We start from the raw sequence: 18,263 nt of genomic DNA, 5'->3' as shown, positions 1-18,263 counted from the left end.
TTTTTGGAACAAGGATGGAATTCGGGAGCATTTAACCACTGAGCCACATCCCCAGCCCTTTTTTGTATTTTATTTATAGGCAAGAGTCTCACTGAGTTTCTTAGGGCCTCGCTAAGTTACTGAGACTGGCTTTGAACTCTCTATCCTCCTGTCTCAGCCTCTAGAACTGCTGGGGGTGTGCAGCACCCTGCTCAGTCTGCAGCCCCTTTTAAAAATTGTATTTTGATACAGGGTCTCACTAAGTTGCTAAGGATGGCCTGGAATTTGTGATCCTCCTGACTTGGCCTCTCGAGTTGCTGGGATTCCAGGTCTGCACCACCACACCAGGTCATGTTTTACTCTTACTTGCAGTGATATAGTGCATAAGCATTTTGTAAGAGTAAACTATAGATTACTTTTTAGAATTTGATTAAAGTTAACATGCAAATGTAATTTTAATAGTTTTATTAAATTTCCTCTGAGATTGTACCAGCAGTGTGGGTATTTTTCTGAATAATCTCTTCAAGATAATGATTACAAAGTCCATGATCTTTGTCAGTCTGATATGTGAAAAAATATTTCATTGTAGTCTTAGTTTTTATTTCTCTTCCTATAATGTTGAATATAGTGAAAAATCCATTTATGGGTTTTCAGGGTCCATTTTTCTGTCATGCTCATTTTCTTACTGATAGGTAGGACCTTTTTATATATAAAAGAAATTAGCTTGTGATATGAAGTTCCTTGTTATGGTGTAGTGTGCTCTTATTTTGTGCTTTGTATAGATAGTCGATAGTGTTTTAAAATTAAAATATATTTTTACAGACTTTAACGAATCAAATGATTCTACAAGCCTTGGTAATTCCTGCCTTCCTCTCATTGGTTGAGTTTGCCCAGAGGTGACCAGTTGGAATTCTTTAACAGCTGATTCCTTCACAAGTTGATCTTCTCATCCCTAAATGAAGTGCTTCTATTGTAGGGATTATCTGTTGGCTTTCCCTTTCAGAAGATGAGATTTTAGCTTTTTCAGTTCTTTGACCTCATTATTCTCTTCCTTATTTCATGAGAGGACTTTCTTTTTTTTTTTTTTTTTTTTTTTTTTTTTGCGGTACTAGGGATCGAACTCAGGGCCTTATGCTTGCGAGGCAAGCACTCTACCAGCTGAGCTATCTCCCCAGCCCAGGACTTTCTTTTTAATCTTATGTATTTTCTTACTCCTTTTTGTTTGTTTTGTTTCTTTGACTCCTGAACCCTCTGCACCTATTCTCTTATATTTTACCATCTCTGTCTTAAGTTCTAATTTCTTCAACTTTTATCTTCTCAGCTTTTTTTTTTTTTTAAACGTTTTTACTTTTCAGGGAGTCTTTTGTTCCTCTGAATGTTCTTATTTTTCTTTTAATAATGTTCTGTCATGGATTCAAAATATTATATTCCTTAAAGGAGTTTTTTTGTTTTTGATTTTATGTTTTGGTTGCTTCCTTTCTGCCGTCTTTCTGTACGTGTTCTCTCTTTCCAGTGAAGTCCTTTTTTCTTCCAATATTTCATTTTCTGCCTGTTTTGATCTCTGATTCTTATATTAGGAAAATTCTTTTATGTTGGGCCATGAGTGGCCTTATAATTTAAAGTAGGTATTGATTAGAAGCGCTGTGCCTGTTTGTGAGGTTCATTTGCTGTGGGGTTCACTGTATGGTGATTGGCTAACCTCCAATATTATTATCTTTAGATCTTCCTTTAAAGACTCTTCTCATTTTTTGTTTAAAGAATGTAAATTGATACCAGTATTTTGGAAGCCAGTTGTCTGAAAAAACGCCAGTAAATCAAATAAGTGTATAAACTTTCACTTAACATTATAAAAGTGTTCCTACCTTAATCTGTTTGGTATTCATCAATTCAGAAAATCTCATTCATGGTACCTCCTTTTTTTTAGTAAGGGGAATTGAACGCAGGGCTGCTTAACCACTGAACCACATCCCTAGCTTTTTTTTTTTTTTTCTATTTTATTTTATTTTATTATTATATTATTATTTTTGCGGTGCTGGGTATTGAACCCAGGGCCTTGTGCTTGCAAGGCAAGCACTCTACCAACTGCCTCAGCCTCCTGAATTACTGATTATAGGTGTGTGCCCATACCTGGCCAAAGTGACTTTCATGACCTGTTCAGCAATTAATTTTGCTGGAAAGGAGCAAAACACTTCAAACAAAATGTTACGTTCCCTTTTTTTTGTTTTTTGTTTTTGTTTTCATGGATTGAACCCAGGGGCATTTAACTACTGAGCCACATCTCCAGCCCTTTTTATATTTTGAGAACAGGGTCTTGCTAAGTTGCTGAGATCAGCTCTGAACTTGTGATCTTCTTACCTCAGCCTTCCAAGTCACTGGGATTAAAGGTTTGCGACACAGTGCCCGGCTATATTACATTTTGACAAAAAGAATTTTTTTTAATATATAGACTGTCAGTTTTGCATGACATAACTTGTTTTGACATCATTGTTCTTGGCATTTGAGAATAACTGACTTCTTGTGTCAAATCTGATACCATCTTGAACATCAGTAGGTCTGGGAGAATTATGCTTTCTTCTGTTCGTTTCTCATTACTGTTTTAGGTATGCTAAGCAGATGTCTCTTGAAATCTAACAAATTGATGAGACCTTTCTTGTCTTTGTTTACAAATGTGTGAACAGTTCATGCATTTATGATATACATATCAATTATTCAAGTGAACAAAATCCTGCACCATTTTTACCCCTAATAGAAGTGGAATATTTGAAAACCAGCCAATCCCATTTTTCCACACCACACTGAAATTGTTTTAATTACTCACTGCCTTTGGTTGAGGCACATTGGTTCTATTTTTTATTTTATTTTTTCCATCTTTGAACTTTGTCAAGTGGTTCCACAGTGTCATAGCTCATTCCAACAATGACACCTGTGTTATTTAACCATTTTAAATGAGAGTATACTTATTTTGATTGAATTATTCAAACCAAAACCTGTTTCAGAGGACACTTGTTTACTCTTTGTTGTTATTGTTGTTCTAATTAGTTATACATGACAGCAGAATGCATTTTGACACATAATACACAAATGGAGCACAACTTCTCATTCCTCTGACTGTACATGGTGCAGAGTCACATGGGCCGTGCAGTCGTACATGTATATAGGGTAATAATGTCTGTCTGATTCCACCATCCTTCACACCCCTACACCCCGCCCCTGCTCTCACTCCCCTCTGTACAATCCAGAGTTCCTCCATTCTTCCCTAGTTGTCCCCCTGCATTATGGATCACTGTCTGCATATCAGAGAAAACATTGGCCTTTGATTTTGGGGGATTATCTTATTTCACTTAGCATGATATTCTCCAACTTCATCCATTTACCTGCAAATGCCATAATTTCATTCTTCTTTCAGGCTGAGTAATATTCCATTGTGTATATGTACCACATTTTCTTTATCCATTCCTCTGTTGAAGGGCATCTAGGTCGGTTCCATTTAGCTATTGTTTAGTCTTTTTTTTCTCTGGTACCTATAAACTTGGAATTCAGTATTTCAGAGGTTTACCAAGTCATAATCAGTGACTAGATTGTCAAAAAATATTAGAGTGTGATTGTGAACACTTCAAGCAGTTGTAGAACTATTCACCAGTAAAAGATCATCTGGGGCCTTCTTGAGTACTTTTTCCATGGGACAAAATTATAACAATATTCTGATACTCTGAACAGTGCCCAGAATTTATAACCAAATCTTATGGGCTTATCTCTTATAAACTTTTCAGCACATTGTGTTCATAATGTCTGATAATTGTTGCTTCCAGTCGTCGAACATTCCAAATTCCAGAAGATAACCAGATTTCATTAGTGTTTTTTTTTAAATTTTTTTCTTTTGTGGTGCTGGGGACTGAACCCAGTGACTTTCCACCACTAAGCCAACTGCCCAGCCTGTTTTTTATTTATTTTTTTTGAAGCAGAGTCTTGCTAAACTGGTTTAGCTAGCCTAGAACTTGCAATCCTTCTACCTCTTGAGTTGCTGGGATTATAACACAGCTGTGTGACACCACATCTGGCCTCAAACATGATTTATTAGAGGACAAATTTTAAAACCTTTATCTTCAATATTCTATTGTCATTTATTATTGTTGCAGAAAATGTATGATACTTTTCAGGCCCTTTCTCTTTTTTTTTTTTTTTTTTTTTTTTTGCGGTGCTGGGAATTGAACCCAGGGCCTTGTGCTTGCAAGGCAAGCACTCTACCGACTGACCTGTATCCCTAGCTCCAGGCCCTTTCTTTACACTGCCTTTTGTGTGTTGGTGTCTGTGTTGCTATAAGTCAAACCCAGGACTTTGCACATGATATGCAAGCATTCAGTCTACCACTGAGCTATACCCAGGTCTATGTTGGAATTTTTTTAATGATAAATATACCCCAATTTTTATCATTTGACCTATGGATGGGAGTTTATGATAACCTGAAAACATACAGATTCCTAAAAATGGGGTATTCTTTGTTTTTTCTTGGGGATTGAACCCAGGGTCACTCCCATCACTGAGCCATATCCCTAGCCCTTTTGTTTTTTATTTTGAGACAGGATCTCACTAAGTTGCTGAGTTTGGCCTCAAGATTAGTCCTCCTACCTCAGCTTCCCAAGTCACTAGGATAACTTGTGTGCACCACCATGCCCAGACACATGATAGTTTTAATTGGAGTGGGGTGTACCATTTCATACAGGAGGACATACTTGGCTTGAAAAGTTTTGGGTTTTTGTTTGTTTTAAGTTGGAGAAAAGATATGGTTGTCATCATTTTGTGTTCCATGGCAACAAGCCTACATAACTCTTCTAACATATCCAGAAATTAGGTATCTGATTATAAACTTTAAAAGCTTAAAAAAAAGATCAGGTAGTCTTTACAAAATGCTAACATGTCTAGTTAAATTGTGTCTATCTCTTGTGAGCTGAATTCTTGTTGTATACAATTATAGCTGTCGGCAGCAGTTGGTAATTCAGTTACTAATCAGATCCTAAAAACAATTTCACAACAGGCAGAGGCATTCTTTTTCTTGAAAAACAAACACTTGGTAGAGTGAGGGTAAAATAATGTGCAGCTGTTCTTTTTCTTGTTTCCTATAGTTCACTGCCTAGGTTTATCACTTGCACTTGTGTTTGTGTGCAAGTTAGTGTGCATTTATTATTTTTGAGGTTTTTTTTTTTCTTCTTTTTTTGGTGTGTGATGCTGTGGGTTGAACCTGGTCTTTGAGCTATATATCCCCAGCTGTTATTTAGTTGTTTTTTAAGATGGTCAGCCTCTCAAGTAACTGGGGCTATAGGCATGTACCACCTGGAGAGTGTGATTTATGTGCTTTTATTAGAAGAAATTTATTTTTTAAAGCAGTGTAGATTTCTTGGTTCTTTTGGGACCATTTTGTTTAGTTTTATTAAAGTCCAGATCTTTGTGTATATTCAAACATATAGTGTGTTTTCTGGGCTTCCTATTATGAAATGTTCCAAGGTCATTTCAAAATGCATGGCACCTGATCTGATAGTTGTTTCTGCAATTCATATGAATAAATTTTCAAGGGCAAACCTTATAAAGGATCCTGTAAAATTGAACTGTTAGTTAAAATGTTATAATATGTGAGTAAATTTATTACTTTCTTTAAAAAAAAAAAAAAAAAAAAGGCCCAAGTCAGGAATGGTGCTGCATGTCTGTAATCCAAGTTACTTGGGAACCTGAGGCAGGAAGAACTCTAGTTTAAGACCAGCCTGGGCAACATAATGAGACCCCTTCTCAAATAAATAAATAAATAAAATTAAAAACAATTTTTAAATCCAAGTCCAAGCAGTTAGGGGTCCAGACCCTTTCACTCTCAGGTCTCTTATACCAAGATTTATCTCCACTGGGGGTACCCTACCCCTTATCACTGTTTCCACCCGTACTGAATTAATGGGGACATTATTCATTTTACCTTCAGTGCCCTTTCCAGAACACAGGTAGGAGACTTTTTCACCTTAATTTGACTCAGGATAATTCAGAAAAATTAAGATCTTTTAAACTTTATTAAAGGGTAGAGAATATCCAAAAGGAAATAAATGTAGAGCATAAAAGCCAAATATATGATCTAGTCTGTGCTTGTCTTCTAGGTTACGTGACTTTGTATAGTATGACTGCTTGATTGCCATCATGTGGTAGATGACGTTTTAGCAACCTTTCTCCATATCCCATTCCAGGGTGCTGTATTCCCCAACCCCAGCCCTGAAGTCTTTTTCTGAAAGAAAAGTCTTTTGTACTACCTACTTAGGTTGGTATTTATTTTTGTTTTTGCCTGAGGCCATTATCTTTCTTCTTTAATACAGGTAATGTCTTTTTCTTTCAGGGAGTCCACCCTGGCTCCAGGGAGAATGTAGCTATAAAAGATCACATTTATTGGGAATAGAAGTGTTGCTTGGTTAAACCACTTTCTTCAAACTAATTTTTAAAAGATCATCTTCTAACTTTTATTCACTATTTGTTTTGGCAGGGACAAAAAAGAAGTGGAGGTAGAGATACACTCAGAAGGGGCATTAAATATGCAAAGTAGCAAGTGCTAAGTGTTGATGGTAATGAAGTGTTAATGAAGTTTAGTAGAGCATCTTGGGGAAAGGATTTCTAGAAGACTCGAAACCTGGAAGGATGACTTTGCAGAGTTGGGGGGTAAAGAAAAGAAGGCATGATTTTAAAAATAATTAGGGCCTGGGGATGTAGCTCAGTAATAGAGTGTTTCCCTGGCATGTATGAGGCCCTAGGTTCAATTCCCAGCACTGAAAAAAAAAAAAAAAAATTAGACATCCTAATATGGTAGACAAAAATAGTCCTCTTGATATTTGAGTTACATTAAAATCAGTTACTACAAACATTTAGTGCAATAACTTTCCCTTTTACTTTTATATGTGTGTCACCTGGGTGTTTGAAGAACTGTGTTCTTTGATACCCTATTATTTCCCATATAAGTATGTTTATGAATGTGAAGTAACACTGGGCTTGATTGTAAACTGAGGGCTAACTTCAGGTTTGTTCCACTTAATACAGTCTGATTGGTGAGAACAGCATGCCAGCAATCTGCCAACAAAGAGGTTTAAATTTGAAATTGGATTTTTTTAAAAATAATTCTTCAGATCAGTTTTCTTGTTCTTTGTCAGAAAGTTTATCATCAAAATTATTAACTACATATATTTAATATTTTTAGGAATAGTAGGAAATTTCATCCTTTAACTCTTATGCTGTTTGTTTTATATAGTTGGAGATTAGTTTTTGTTTGTTTTGTTTTTCCCCTCAAACAACTATGAATCCAGTTCTTTATTAAAGAACTGAAAACAGAATACCATACCACCAGGGTGACACTTGCATTTGTGATTTTTGTTGGAGGGGAAAATATCACTATTAACCGTCAAATTTTTATACTTTAAGCCCTTTGCAGTTTAGGTGCATATTGTAGGAAGACTCATTCATGTGCAACAAGATTGTTTAAGACGGCATTGTTTACAATAAAAAGAAAAAAACAGGAAATTCAAATGTTAACTTGTAGTGGAGTAGATAAATAAATTGTACAGTCATGTAATGCAGTAGGAAGATACTGCCCATCTGGGTGGGAGAGGGGTCCAGAAACAGTTTTAGTGGTGTTGATAAATGGTGTGGTGAGTGCATGGTTTTATTACTCTTTAGCTGTATACACACATTATATAAACTTGTGTGTGATGTCTCATAACATTGTAAAAATTAACGTGGGAAAAATCCCACCTTTAAAATGACATCATTTTGGAACTTATTAAAAAATTACCAGTTTGCAAAAGAGTGTGATCCCTGATAGAGCTGTAAGGTGTTCATGGTTATCTATCTCTGTCAATTAGATGCCCATTCCCAGAACATTGAATCTAGTGCAAGTGCTTTTCAGAGCGAAAAGGGCATGGAGGGAGGAGTCACTGCAGTGAGAAGTTAGCAGACAAGCAAGGCTGTTCTTGGGGAGACCTTCTCAGTGTTCTGCAGCCCAGTCTTAGGAGATGTTTAGGTTTATCATTGTTTTCCAAGCCGGCCTTCCCAGCTCACTTTGTTTCTTAGGATCCATAAAACTTTCTATCAAAGATCCCTCCTTAAATTAAAACCAAATTTGGCAGTAGAAATTTCTAAACTGTTTAAAAAGAAATTGTAAAGTAGGAGTTCTTGTGGATTTTGAACCTATTTGTTAAAATGTGTACCAGCAGCAACTTAATTGCAAGAACATCAGAGAAGATGGAAGCCATGACAAAACTTTTTTTTTTTTCATATTTGGTAGATGGAATTGTAAAGTCTTTTGTTAAATATATATAAATAAAAGGAAAATAATCAACATGTAATATAGCCAACGATTTGATTTCATTTGCATTTAGATATCTTTGTAAGTTTCCTTTTTTAAAAAAAGATGAAGTAGCCATTAATAGAAGAATTTAAGTAAAAGTACTTAGAAGTAGGCTTTCAAATCATTGTCACAGAATATTAAAACAGCATATTCAAAAATAAAGCACTATGCCGGGGATGTAGCTCAGTGGTAAAGCACTTGCCTAGGATGTGCAAGGCGCTTGGTTCAATTCCCTAGTACCTCAAAAAAAAAAAAAAATTCTGTTACATTTGTATCAATACAAAATGTGATACATTTTGATATATATTGAATAAGAAATAATTTTTATTTTTAATTTAATCCTTTCAAGATTCCTTTTTTGTAAATATATGTGTAATTTATTAATATAGTTATTTATAAATGATAGATACACAGATAAATTACAAATATAAAATTGATATATAATTTATATATGCATATATATTGAGTGGTTTTCAGATCTTATTAAAATAAGTGGGTTATGTAACTTCATTGTAAAGTTATAATGTATAGCTGAAATAAGATATCTCATAAAGAAGCCCAGACCCGGGCTGGGGAGATAGCTCAGTCTGTAGAGTGCTTGCCTTGCAAGCAGAAGTCATCTGATCTAGACCAGTGTCTCAACGATGATTCCTTTTAAAAAATGTTTTGTTTGTTTATTTGTTGGTACTGGGATTGAACCCAGGAACACTTTGCCACTGTGTTACATCCCCAGCCATTTGCTTTTTATTTTGACACAGGGCTCTGACTAAGTTGCTTAGGTCCTTGCTAAATTGCTTGAGGCTGGCCTCCAACTTGAAATCCTCCTGCCTCCGCCTCCCAAGTTACTGGATTACAAGCATGTGTCACCACACCCAGCTCAAATTGTGATTCTTAAATCTATAGCAAGCTTTATTGAAGGTCAAATCCAAGATCTATTTTTTTAAAAAAATAAAAGACTTTGGGTGAGGGGATAGGCCTTTGGAATTTATGTTTTGAACAGATAGTAATAGTATTCATTTTATAGTGTTTACTGATGTTTTCAGTACTGTTCTAAGCACTTTGCATTATCTCATTCTTCACAGCAACCCTGTAAAGTATACCAGAGACTAAGAAATGTGCCCAAGGTCACACCGCTATAGTGTGTAGGAGAGTACTCTATAATAGTAAAATTGGTCAGGGAGATGTGGGGGACACACAGCAGTATTTTACAATTCTAAGGTCTTTGCCAGCCAACACTAGGTAGATATTTCATGGATTACAAAGCTTGGCAGTATGAAGTATGTGCTTTAGCGCTATATTAAATTTGTTTGTTCTTAATAGAATCCAAGTGTAATGAATATATTATTTTTGATGTAATGTACAGTAAAACTGTGATAAAACCAAATGTATGAGGCTAAGCATGCACCTGTTGAGCCCAGAAGTTCAACGTCAGCTAGGGCAATATAACAAGACCCTGTCTCCTTAAAAAAAAAAAAAAAATGCCACCAACATCAAACCAAATGTTTGTAGAATGGAGATTTTTATATTTTAATTGAATTTGAAGAAGAGTTATCTGTAGGATCACTAGGGGAAAATGTTGATTTTCTTCTTTGTTTTGTGAAGTCTTTATATTTTTCTTCCTTAATTTATTGAACAAGATGACTTACCGTTCCAAATATTCTCATGGTTCAGTATTCTCTAAAATTTATTTATTTTTAATGTTTTTATTAGTTGTTGATTAACCTTTATTTTATTTACTTACTTATATGTGGTGCTGAGAATTGAACCCAGTGCTAGGCAAGCACTCTACCACTGAACCACAACCCCAGCCCCTGTTCAGTATTTATTTGTATAGACTTATATATGAAACCCTAGATTTATCTTGTAAACTGAATTTTTAAGAACTTCTTAACCAAGTTGTATTTCTTGGTTTTTCTTCCTCCTACAACAGTGGTTCTCAACTTGGCTACATGTTCAGATCACCAGAGTGGTTTTAAGAAATACTGATATCCAGGTCCCAGCTCCAGAAATTCTGATTTAATTTGTTCAATTTTAATGTGGTAGGTTGAAAACCACTGTTCTAGAAAAAGGATATAGGGAGAACTTTTTTGATTTCTTTTTTTATTTTTCCAGTAAATTAGGATAATAGTGATAAATATACTTGAGATGAGTCACTTGAGAATAGAATATTTTAGAAAATTTTCTATCCAATTTAAACATTTTAACACCTATAATTTTTTTTTCTTTCTTTCAGATTTCATTACTAAACATGGGTGCATTTTTGGATAAACCCAAAACTGAAAAACATAATGCTCATGGTGCTGGGAATGGTTTACGTTATGGCCTGAGCAGCATGCAGGGATGGAGAGTGGAGATGGAAGATGCACACACAGCTGTCGTAGGTATTCCTCATGGCTTGGAAGACTGGTCATTTTTTGCAGTTTATGATGGTCATGCTGGATCCCGAGTGGCAAATTACTGTTCAACACATTTGTTAGAACACATCACTACTAACGAAGACTTCAGGGCAGCTGGCAAATCAGGATCAGCTCTTGCGCCTTCAGTGGAAAATGTCAAAAATGGTATCAGAACTGGCTTTTTGAAAATTGATGAATATATGCGTAACTTTTCAGACCTCAGAAACGGGATGGACAGGAGTGGTTCAACTGCAGTGGGAGTTATGATCTCACCTACACATATCTACTTTATCAACTGTGGCGATTCCCGTGCTGTTCTGTATAGGAATGGACAAGTCTGCTTTTCTACCCAGGATCACAAACCTTGTAATCCAAGGGAAAAGGAGCGAATCCAAAATGCAGGAGGCAGTGTGATGATACAGCGTGTTAACGGTTCATTAGCAGTGTCTCGTGCTCTGGGGGACTATGATTACAAGTGTGTTGATGGCAAAGGCCCAACAGAACAACTTGTTTCTCCAGAGCCTGAGGTTTATGAAATTTTAAGAGCAGAAGAGGATGAATTTATCATCTTGGCTTGTGATGGGATCTGGGATGTTATGAGTAATGAGGAGCTCTGTGAATTTGTTAAATCTAGGCTTGAGGTGTCTGATGACCTGGAAAATGTGTGCAATTGGGTAGTGGACACTTGTTTACATAAGGTATGTAAGCTTTTTTGTTACAATTAAAATGCCATATTAATTTTGAAAAGACATGGTAAGTAAATTTAAGCAAACTTAAAATTTTTAAAGGTTTAAATATTTTCATTAGGAAAGACCTATATATTTTAAAATAATTGCTTCACCAGTAATGAAACCACTGGGGGTTTTTGTTTATTTTATTTTTTGCCTTCCCTTCTGCCCCAACCTTCTATTTTGTTTGTTTGTTTGTTTGGTTTTCTGTGTTTTTTTTTTTTTTTTTTTTAATTGTTGTTTTTTTTTTTTTTTGGTTGTTGATGGACCTTTATTTTTATTTACTATTTTGTTTTAGTTGTAGGTGAACACATTATCTTTATTTTATTTTTATGTGGTGCTGAGAATCTAACTCAATGCTAGGCAAGTGCTCTACCATTGAACCACAACCCAATCTTCTAATTTGAAAATTTTAATAAATTTGAGACTTTTGTTATCAATAGTACTTTATAATTTCTGCTGTTTCAGAGGTACCTACACAGAATTGTGACTTTTGGTTCACATTTGTAATGCTGGCAGCAGCCATCTTCAGCATGATTTTGAAGCAACTTTATAAAGTGTTTGTAGTAGAATTCTGTCTTCCATATACTAAAAGGTCAGGAACCACATAGTATTGGAAGATATGCTGAAGCCAAGCCCAACTAAAAATTTAGTTCTGAGCCTTTTAGGAGATAAGACTAAAACTGAAATAAAAGTATGAGTTTTATTTTCTTATTGTCTAGTGACAGGAGCTTTCTCCTATCAATAAAATTGAAAAGGAATTTATATATAATTCTACATAAAAGTAATATATGACTTGATGGATAGTAGATGATAACAATTCTTTTCATATAGATGTTTTAATTATCACTGATTAAAATCAAAGGCTTATAAAATTTAATCCTGTGAAGAATTCCTATGGAACACTAATTTTCTATGAATCTTAACTTGATACAGTAATAGCAGAAATTCTAGAATAACAGATAATTGATAGTTCCCTTGAATGTCTTTAAAATATTCAGTTGTTTAAATAGGTCTTTTTTTTTTTTTTATAGCATCTATATTAAGTTTTAACTTAACTAGCAAGTGCCTGGGTTATGCAAGTATTCTTTGACTCTGACTAAAAAGATATGAAGAAAAACCAACCTGAGCAACAAAGAGTTTGACTTATTTATTCTCTCTAGATTAGAACTACTCTGTCTCCCCAACTACATAATTTTTTTCTGGAAAGTGCAGGCTAGCCAGAAAGTTTTTCAGGAAGAATCTATGGATCTGTGGAAATACTTAGGTTTTAGTGAAATATTTAATTTTTTTTCCCCATAAAATCTTTTCCCAAAAAGACTTTAATGATGACACTTATACCTCCTTGGATTTTTATTTTAAGCACACTATACCCTTATTTCTGAATGTGTTTAGTACTGAAGGTTGATAGTGATCAAATATAGCGACTCTACAAGTACTTTTCTTCTCAGAACATAAATGGAGCAATGCTGACTTACAGCTTTTTGAAATGAAAAACAGACATAAGTTTTTTGATTGATGAGTAAATAAAAGCAGAATTTTTCCCAGATATGAAAAGTACTATGTACTTGTTACTGGAAGGAAAAAAAAAAATTCTAGGTAATACAGAAAATTCAAAGAAAACACTCAAAATTTTGCTACCCACGTTAAGTCATCTACTTTCATTGTGGCGTATGTTGTATATCTTTCTAGTATTTTTGCAAGTATTGAACTGCAAACATTTTCATGATTGCATAGCATTCTATTGAATGAATAATGTGGTTATGTGGGAATATCAAAAAATCTACTGGGTCTCTAATTTGAGTTAAGTTTAATCTTAGTTTGTGACTGTAACTATCTTTTGGAATGAGATTTAAATGATGCTGGTGATATATCTTATAGCTTTATCAGCCTTAAGTGATCATTCATGATGATGCAGGTGTTAAAAGATTTTATACGAGTCCTAGAATCTTAGAAATTGGAATGATATTAACAGACAAGAAGTTGGGGCTGTCTGAAAATTGATGTTCATAGTTTCTTTGAGTGAAGTTACATTCAGATTGAAATCAGTTTTGAGAAATTTAGCTGGTTTGGGTTGAAACATAACAGGTATTGTCTTTTAATCACCCAAAGGAAGGTACTTAAGGAATTAAACCTTTTGTCTCTTTTGGGGTTGTTTTTGATGATTGTTTTGGTTTTTGTTGTTAATGTGTTGGCTCTAGGGATTGAACCCAGGGCGCTTTACCACTGAGCTCCATCCCCAGTCCTTCTTTATTTTTTATTTTGAAACAGGGTCTCACTAAGTTCCTGAGGCTGACCTCAACTAGTCATCCTTCTGTCTTAGCCTTCGAGTCACTTGAATTACAAGCATCTGTGTCCATGGCCTGGCTTCCCTTTCTTTTTATTTTTTTTTAACTATATCATTTTGTCATTACACATATTTGTATTGTAAAACCAAGGGTTAGCCTTATTATAAAATTGAACAAGATTACTTGAAATTTAGTGTGAAAGATTGGATATTAATTTTAAAATCCATAGGAAGTACCTAATGATTGCTTAGTGGGTGTGGCATATAAGAGGATAAAGAAAATCCACTTAAATAGATGTTTCTCTAAGAGATTTAAATGAAGTCAATATCTTCCAACACATGCTTTAATGTGTTAGGTGTTATGCTTTAATAGTTTATAGGTGTGTTCTTATGTTAACTCATGATATCTTGGAAAGTTGTGATAATCATCATAATCAAAATCAAATAGTATTTGTAAGTTATTGCTTTTCATGGGCCAAATACTGTTTTAAGAAGTACTTTGTACATACTTTAACTCATTTTAATTTTTACAACCATATTGAATGAGGTAGTTATTGTTGCTAATCATTTTTCAGGATTACCTTTTCACAGGTTTAGAATTTAAGTATTAAATGAATTTGGGTAGGTATTATCCTACATAAATTAGATACAGAATGCTAAAGGAGAATAGTCTCTAACAAAGCAGCCTCCCCATTTTATTGCCAGTGCCAGCCTTCATTGTCTCATTCCAGAGTGCATAATGTGTGAGTGCTAACCTTTCATAACTGAAAAAAATCATAACTTTTTAATCTTCATAGTAATCTTCTGAGGTGAACAAAATTTTTTTTTTTTTCCTTTTTTTCAGGGAGAGTGGGATACCAGGGATTGAACCCAGCAGTGTGTAATCACTGAGCCACATCCCCAGCCCTTTGAATTTTTATTTTGAGATAGGGTCTTGCTAAAGTGCTGAGGCTGGCTTTGAACTCATGATTCTCCTGCCTCAGCCTCCTGAGTTGCTGGGATTACAGGATTACACCCATTTTCCTTTGATTTTTTTTCTAATTATTAGAAAATTGATACTTTTTTGGTAACAAATGCAAAGATATTTTTAAGTAAAGTTACTCATTTTTATGTTTCTCCTTTCCAGTCTCATCCCCCTTAGATAACCACTGTTTACAGTTTGCTGTATATCCTTTTAAATGGTTCTCTGTTTATTGATACAAAAAGAAAAAGCATAAAAATAGATCTTTTACCATTTTTTAGAAATGGATCATGTTATATATGTTTCTTTGCTTGCTACCTGCTTTGTTTTTCTTACATTACTAAAGTCAGTATTCCTTTGTTGTTTTAAAATACTATTTGATTTTCCTAAATTCAAGTCATATACCACCTGTCAGAAGCTTATTTATTTTAAAACATGAGACAAAATCTTAAAGTTGGATAAAATTGGAGATATTTTCCAAGGCAGTATCATTTTAGAGTATTCAAACAAATGGAAAATACATTTGTGTATCCCTCAGAATAATTGTTCTAAACTCAGGACCTTTTTCATTATAGTTTGCAAAAAATGTAATCATAACACAGAGGTAGACATAGAGTGGAGCGTGTTTACATTTTTTGAGACGTAGAGGAGAGAAGGAAAAGGGCAGTATGTATGAGGGCAGTGTAATTTAGTGTAGAAATTTCCATGCTTCCCTGGTTAATATTACCCTAGTGTCTGAGTAATTTTTTCACAGAACTTTTTAAAGATTTTTTTAAAAATTCCGTTCTTTATAAAAACCAGTTACTTTTTCTTTCTTTCTTTTTCTTTTTCTTTTTGGCAGTCCTTGGGATTAAACCCAAGGGCTTTGGACATGCTATACAAGCACTTCTCCACTGGCTACATCACCAACCCTTTTTGCTTTTTGGGGAGTTACTAATGAGTTCTTGTTGGACACTACACAACTTCTCAAACCTCAGAAATCACTGAACACTGCCACCTTCATTTCCTGTATCGAATTGCATTTTAACAGGAACACCCCAAATCATAGCTGTACAAAACTAGGATATTGTTGGAAAGAATATGGCACCAGCTAATGTTGAAACTGAGCCTTCAGTTAGTTGATGAGATATTCATAGATGTTAAGTATCATTATTTCCTTCTCATTTAAAATACTGCTATCAGCACACTGGGCTGCTATCAGTTTGGGCTCCTTGGCACACCCAGAACCATAGTTTTAGCATTAAGAACAGTTTTTGATCTGGTTGCAGTGGCACATGCCTGTAATCCCAGCAACTCAGGAGACTAAGGCAGGAGGATCTTGAATTCAAGGCTGGCCTCAGCAACTGAGCAGGCCCTCAGCAACTTAGCGATTCCCTGTCTCTAAAACATAAAAAGGGATGGGGATGTGGCTCTGTGGTTAAGCACCCCTGGTTTAATCCCTGATTTGAAAAACAAAAAACAGTCTTTGGAGCCAGCCAGCTGGATTTAAGTTATTATATTTGGGCAAAGCCTCTGTTATTTCATTTCTATGAAAGAAATATAGTGTCTTCCTCATGGGTCATTGAAAGTAAAGCTTTTAGCAAGTGACTGAACTGTGTTTGGTTTATAGACCTCAATAAATTTTAGTTCCATTGATAATGGTCATGAAACAGAGATGTGTTTTTGTAGAAGAAAAATTAGTTTCAGGTATACAGTAATGATGGAAGCAACAAATATTCTTCAAAGGAAGTAGTCATAGGCTTCAACCCTTCATGGATAGGTGGTCAGGTTGGCTGGAGTGAGAACTATAGTAAATAAAATCATTACAGTGAGTTCCCTGTTTAAAAAGTGAATATCAACGGTTAACTTCTCAGGTACTTATTTACTATCTTTGACAATGAGAGCTTCTCTTCACAACCTATTTCATATGCTATGTTCCTGGATACTTCTTTATAATATTGGAACATTGAGCATTAAAACTAACAGTATCAGATCATTTTCTGCTTAAATTTAGATCCCTATTTACGACAGAGGCACTGGTTTCCTTGACTTACGACTATCTCTTAGTTATTAGAGTTTAAGTTCTTTAAGAGTGTTACTGCTGTGCAAGTAAAAAGAAAATAAATAATTGAGTTTTAAATATGCAGCCAATCACCATGGTTGATTCTATTTAGAAAATATGTTTCTGGATTTAATGAAAAATTTATACTGATTACACAAGGATGATTTGTCTCTAGAAAATGGAAGAGTCATAAAGGAAAGGACCTTTTTCAGTTGCTATGTAAAAACTACTGAAATGAACTTCATAGTTTGTGTTTAGGGGAAAATCAGTTTTACATAAAAAGAGAAGCAGCATCTTTATAATCACACATGCCTGAAGTGTGAATGTAGATTATGTTCTTTCAAAGAACCATAAACTTCTTGAGACAAACTTTCAGTTAATTTTCCAAATGATAGAATTTTTATGTCTTATATTTTATAATTTATAAAAATGTGGTGAAACTTGTACAGCCTTTTTTTTTTTTTTTCCCTGAAGGTGGTACTGGGGTTTGAACACAAGGTCTTAAGCATACCAGGCAAGCACCTCCTTCCTTAAGGCCTGTCTTTTGGGCCATGTCAGGTGAACTTTGGAAACCCTAAGCCAAGCAGTGCCAGCCTCGCTGCTGACCATCCTGACTTAAAAGACTAGAGTAGGTGTGACCTTGGCTTCTTTCACTTGGGTTGGCAAGCCCACTATCAGACAACATAGCTTATTGCATAACTCCATTAACTTAGTTTTTTGCAGGGATTAAGGTTGGGACAGTAAAAATAATTATTACTCTTACATCTGCATCTGATCTAAAAAAGCTCAGTTTAAGTAGCAGGAAAAGCAATGAGATGCTGGGTGTGGTGATACACACCAGTAATCCCAGCCACTTGGGAAACTGAGGCAGGAGGAGTTCAAGTTTGAGTCCAGTCTCAGCAATTCAGTGATACCCTATCTAAAAATAAAAAGGGCTGGGATGTAGCTCAGTACTAGTAGAGTGCCCCTGGGTTCAGGCTCCAGTACAAACAAAACAAAACGAGACAAAACAACCCAGTAACAAGAAACTTTTAATTTATTGCTCATAATCATGATACAAGGATAATGTATATTGTTTGTTTTTTAGTCTAACTTGCTTTTAAGAGTGTGATTAAAAGGCAGCAGAAATTCATCCTTAAATTAGCCATTTTAGTGTTCTCTAAAGACCTTGAAATTATTTGTGATTTTGCTCAAGCATCTGATATATATCTCTTTTAAAGTTATCCATATGCTGGGCACAGTGGCACGCACACCTATCTGGAGGCTAAGAAAGGAGGATCTCAAATTCAAAGCCAACCTCAGCAATGGCAAGGTGCTAAGCAACTCTGTGAGACCCTGTCTCTAAATAAAACACAAAAAATGGCTGGGGATGTGGCTCAGTGGTTGAGTGCCCCTAAGTTCAGTATACCCCCAAAATTATCCATATGACTAGTTGGATCTCAGTTTCAAACTTGTATCAATTTCTTCTTCCCTTATAGTCCGTCGTTCATTGTAATAGCTTCTTGGCTAATT

The 18,263-nt window shown here is 35.0% G+C and overlaps 1 protein-coding gene across 2 annotated transcripts in view; it reads left to right on the top strand.

The window, feature by feature from the left end:
• Ppm1b (protein phosphatase, Mg2+/Mn2+ dependent 1B) overlaps window positions 1-18,263 on the top strand; it is a 75,151-nt gene that overhangs the window by 35,429 nt on the left and 21,459 nt on the right. For both annotated transcript variants that reach the window (XM_047522323.1, XM_047522322.1), the window contains exon 2: window positions 10,572-11,432. In XM_047522323.1, coding sequence (XP_047378279.1) covers window positions 10,587-11,432 — 846 coding nt within the window. In that variant the 5' untranslated portion in view covers window positions 10,572-10,586. The remainder of the gene's footprint in view (window positions 1-10,571; window positions 11,433-18,263) is intronic.

Source organism: Sciurus carolinensis, chromosome 13 (assembly GCF_902686445.1).
Source record: "Sciurus carolinensis chromosome 13, mSciCar1.2, whole genome shotgun sequence".
Classification (NCBI taxonomy): domain Eukaryota; kingdom Metazoa; phylum Chordata; class Mammalia; order Rodentia; family Sciuridae; genus Sciurus; species Sciurus carolinensis.
The sequence above is the reverse complement of the archived record's forward strand: the minus strand, read 5'-3'. Positions and strand labels throughout refer to the sequence as shown.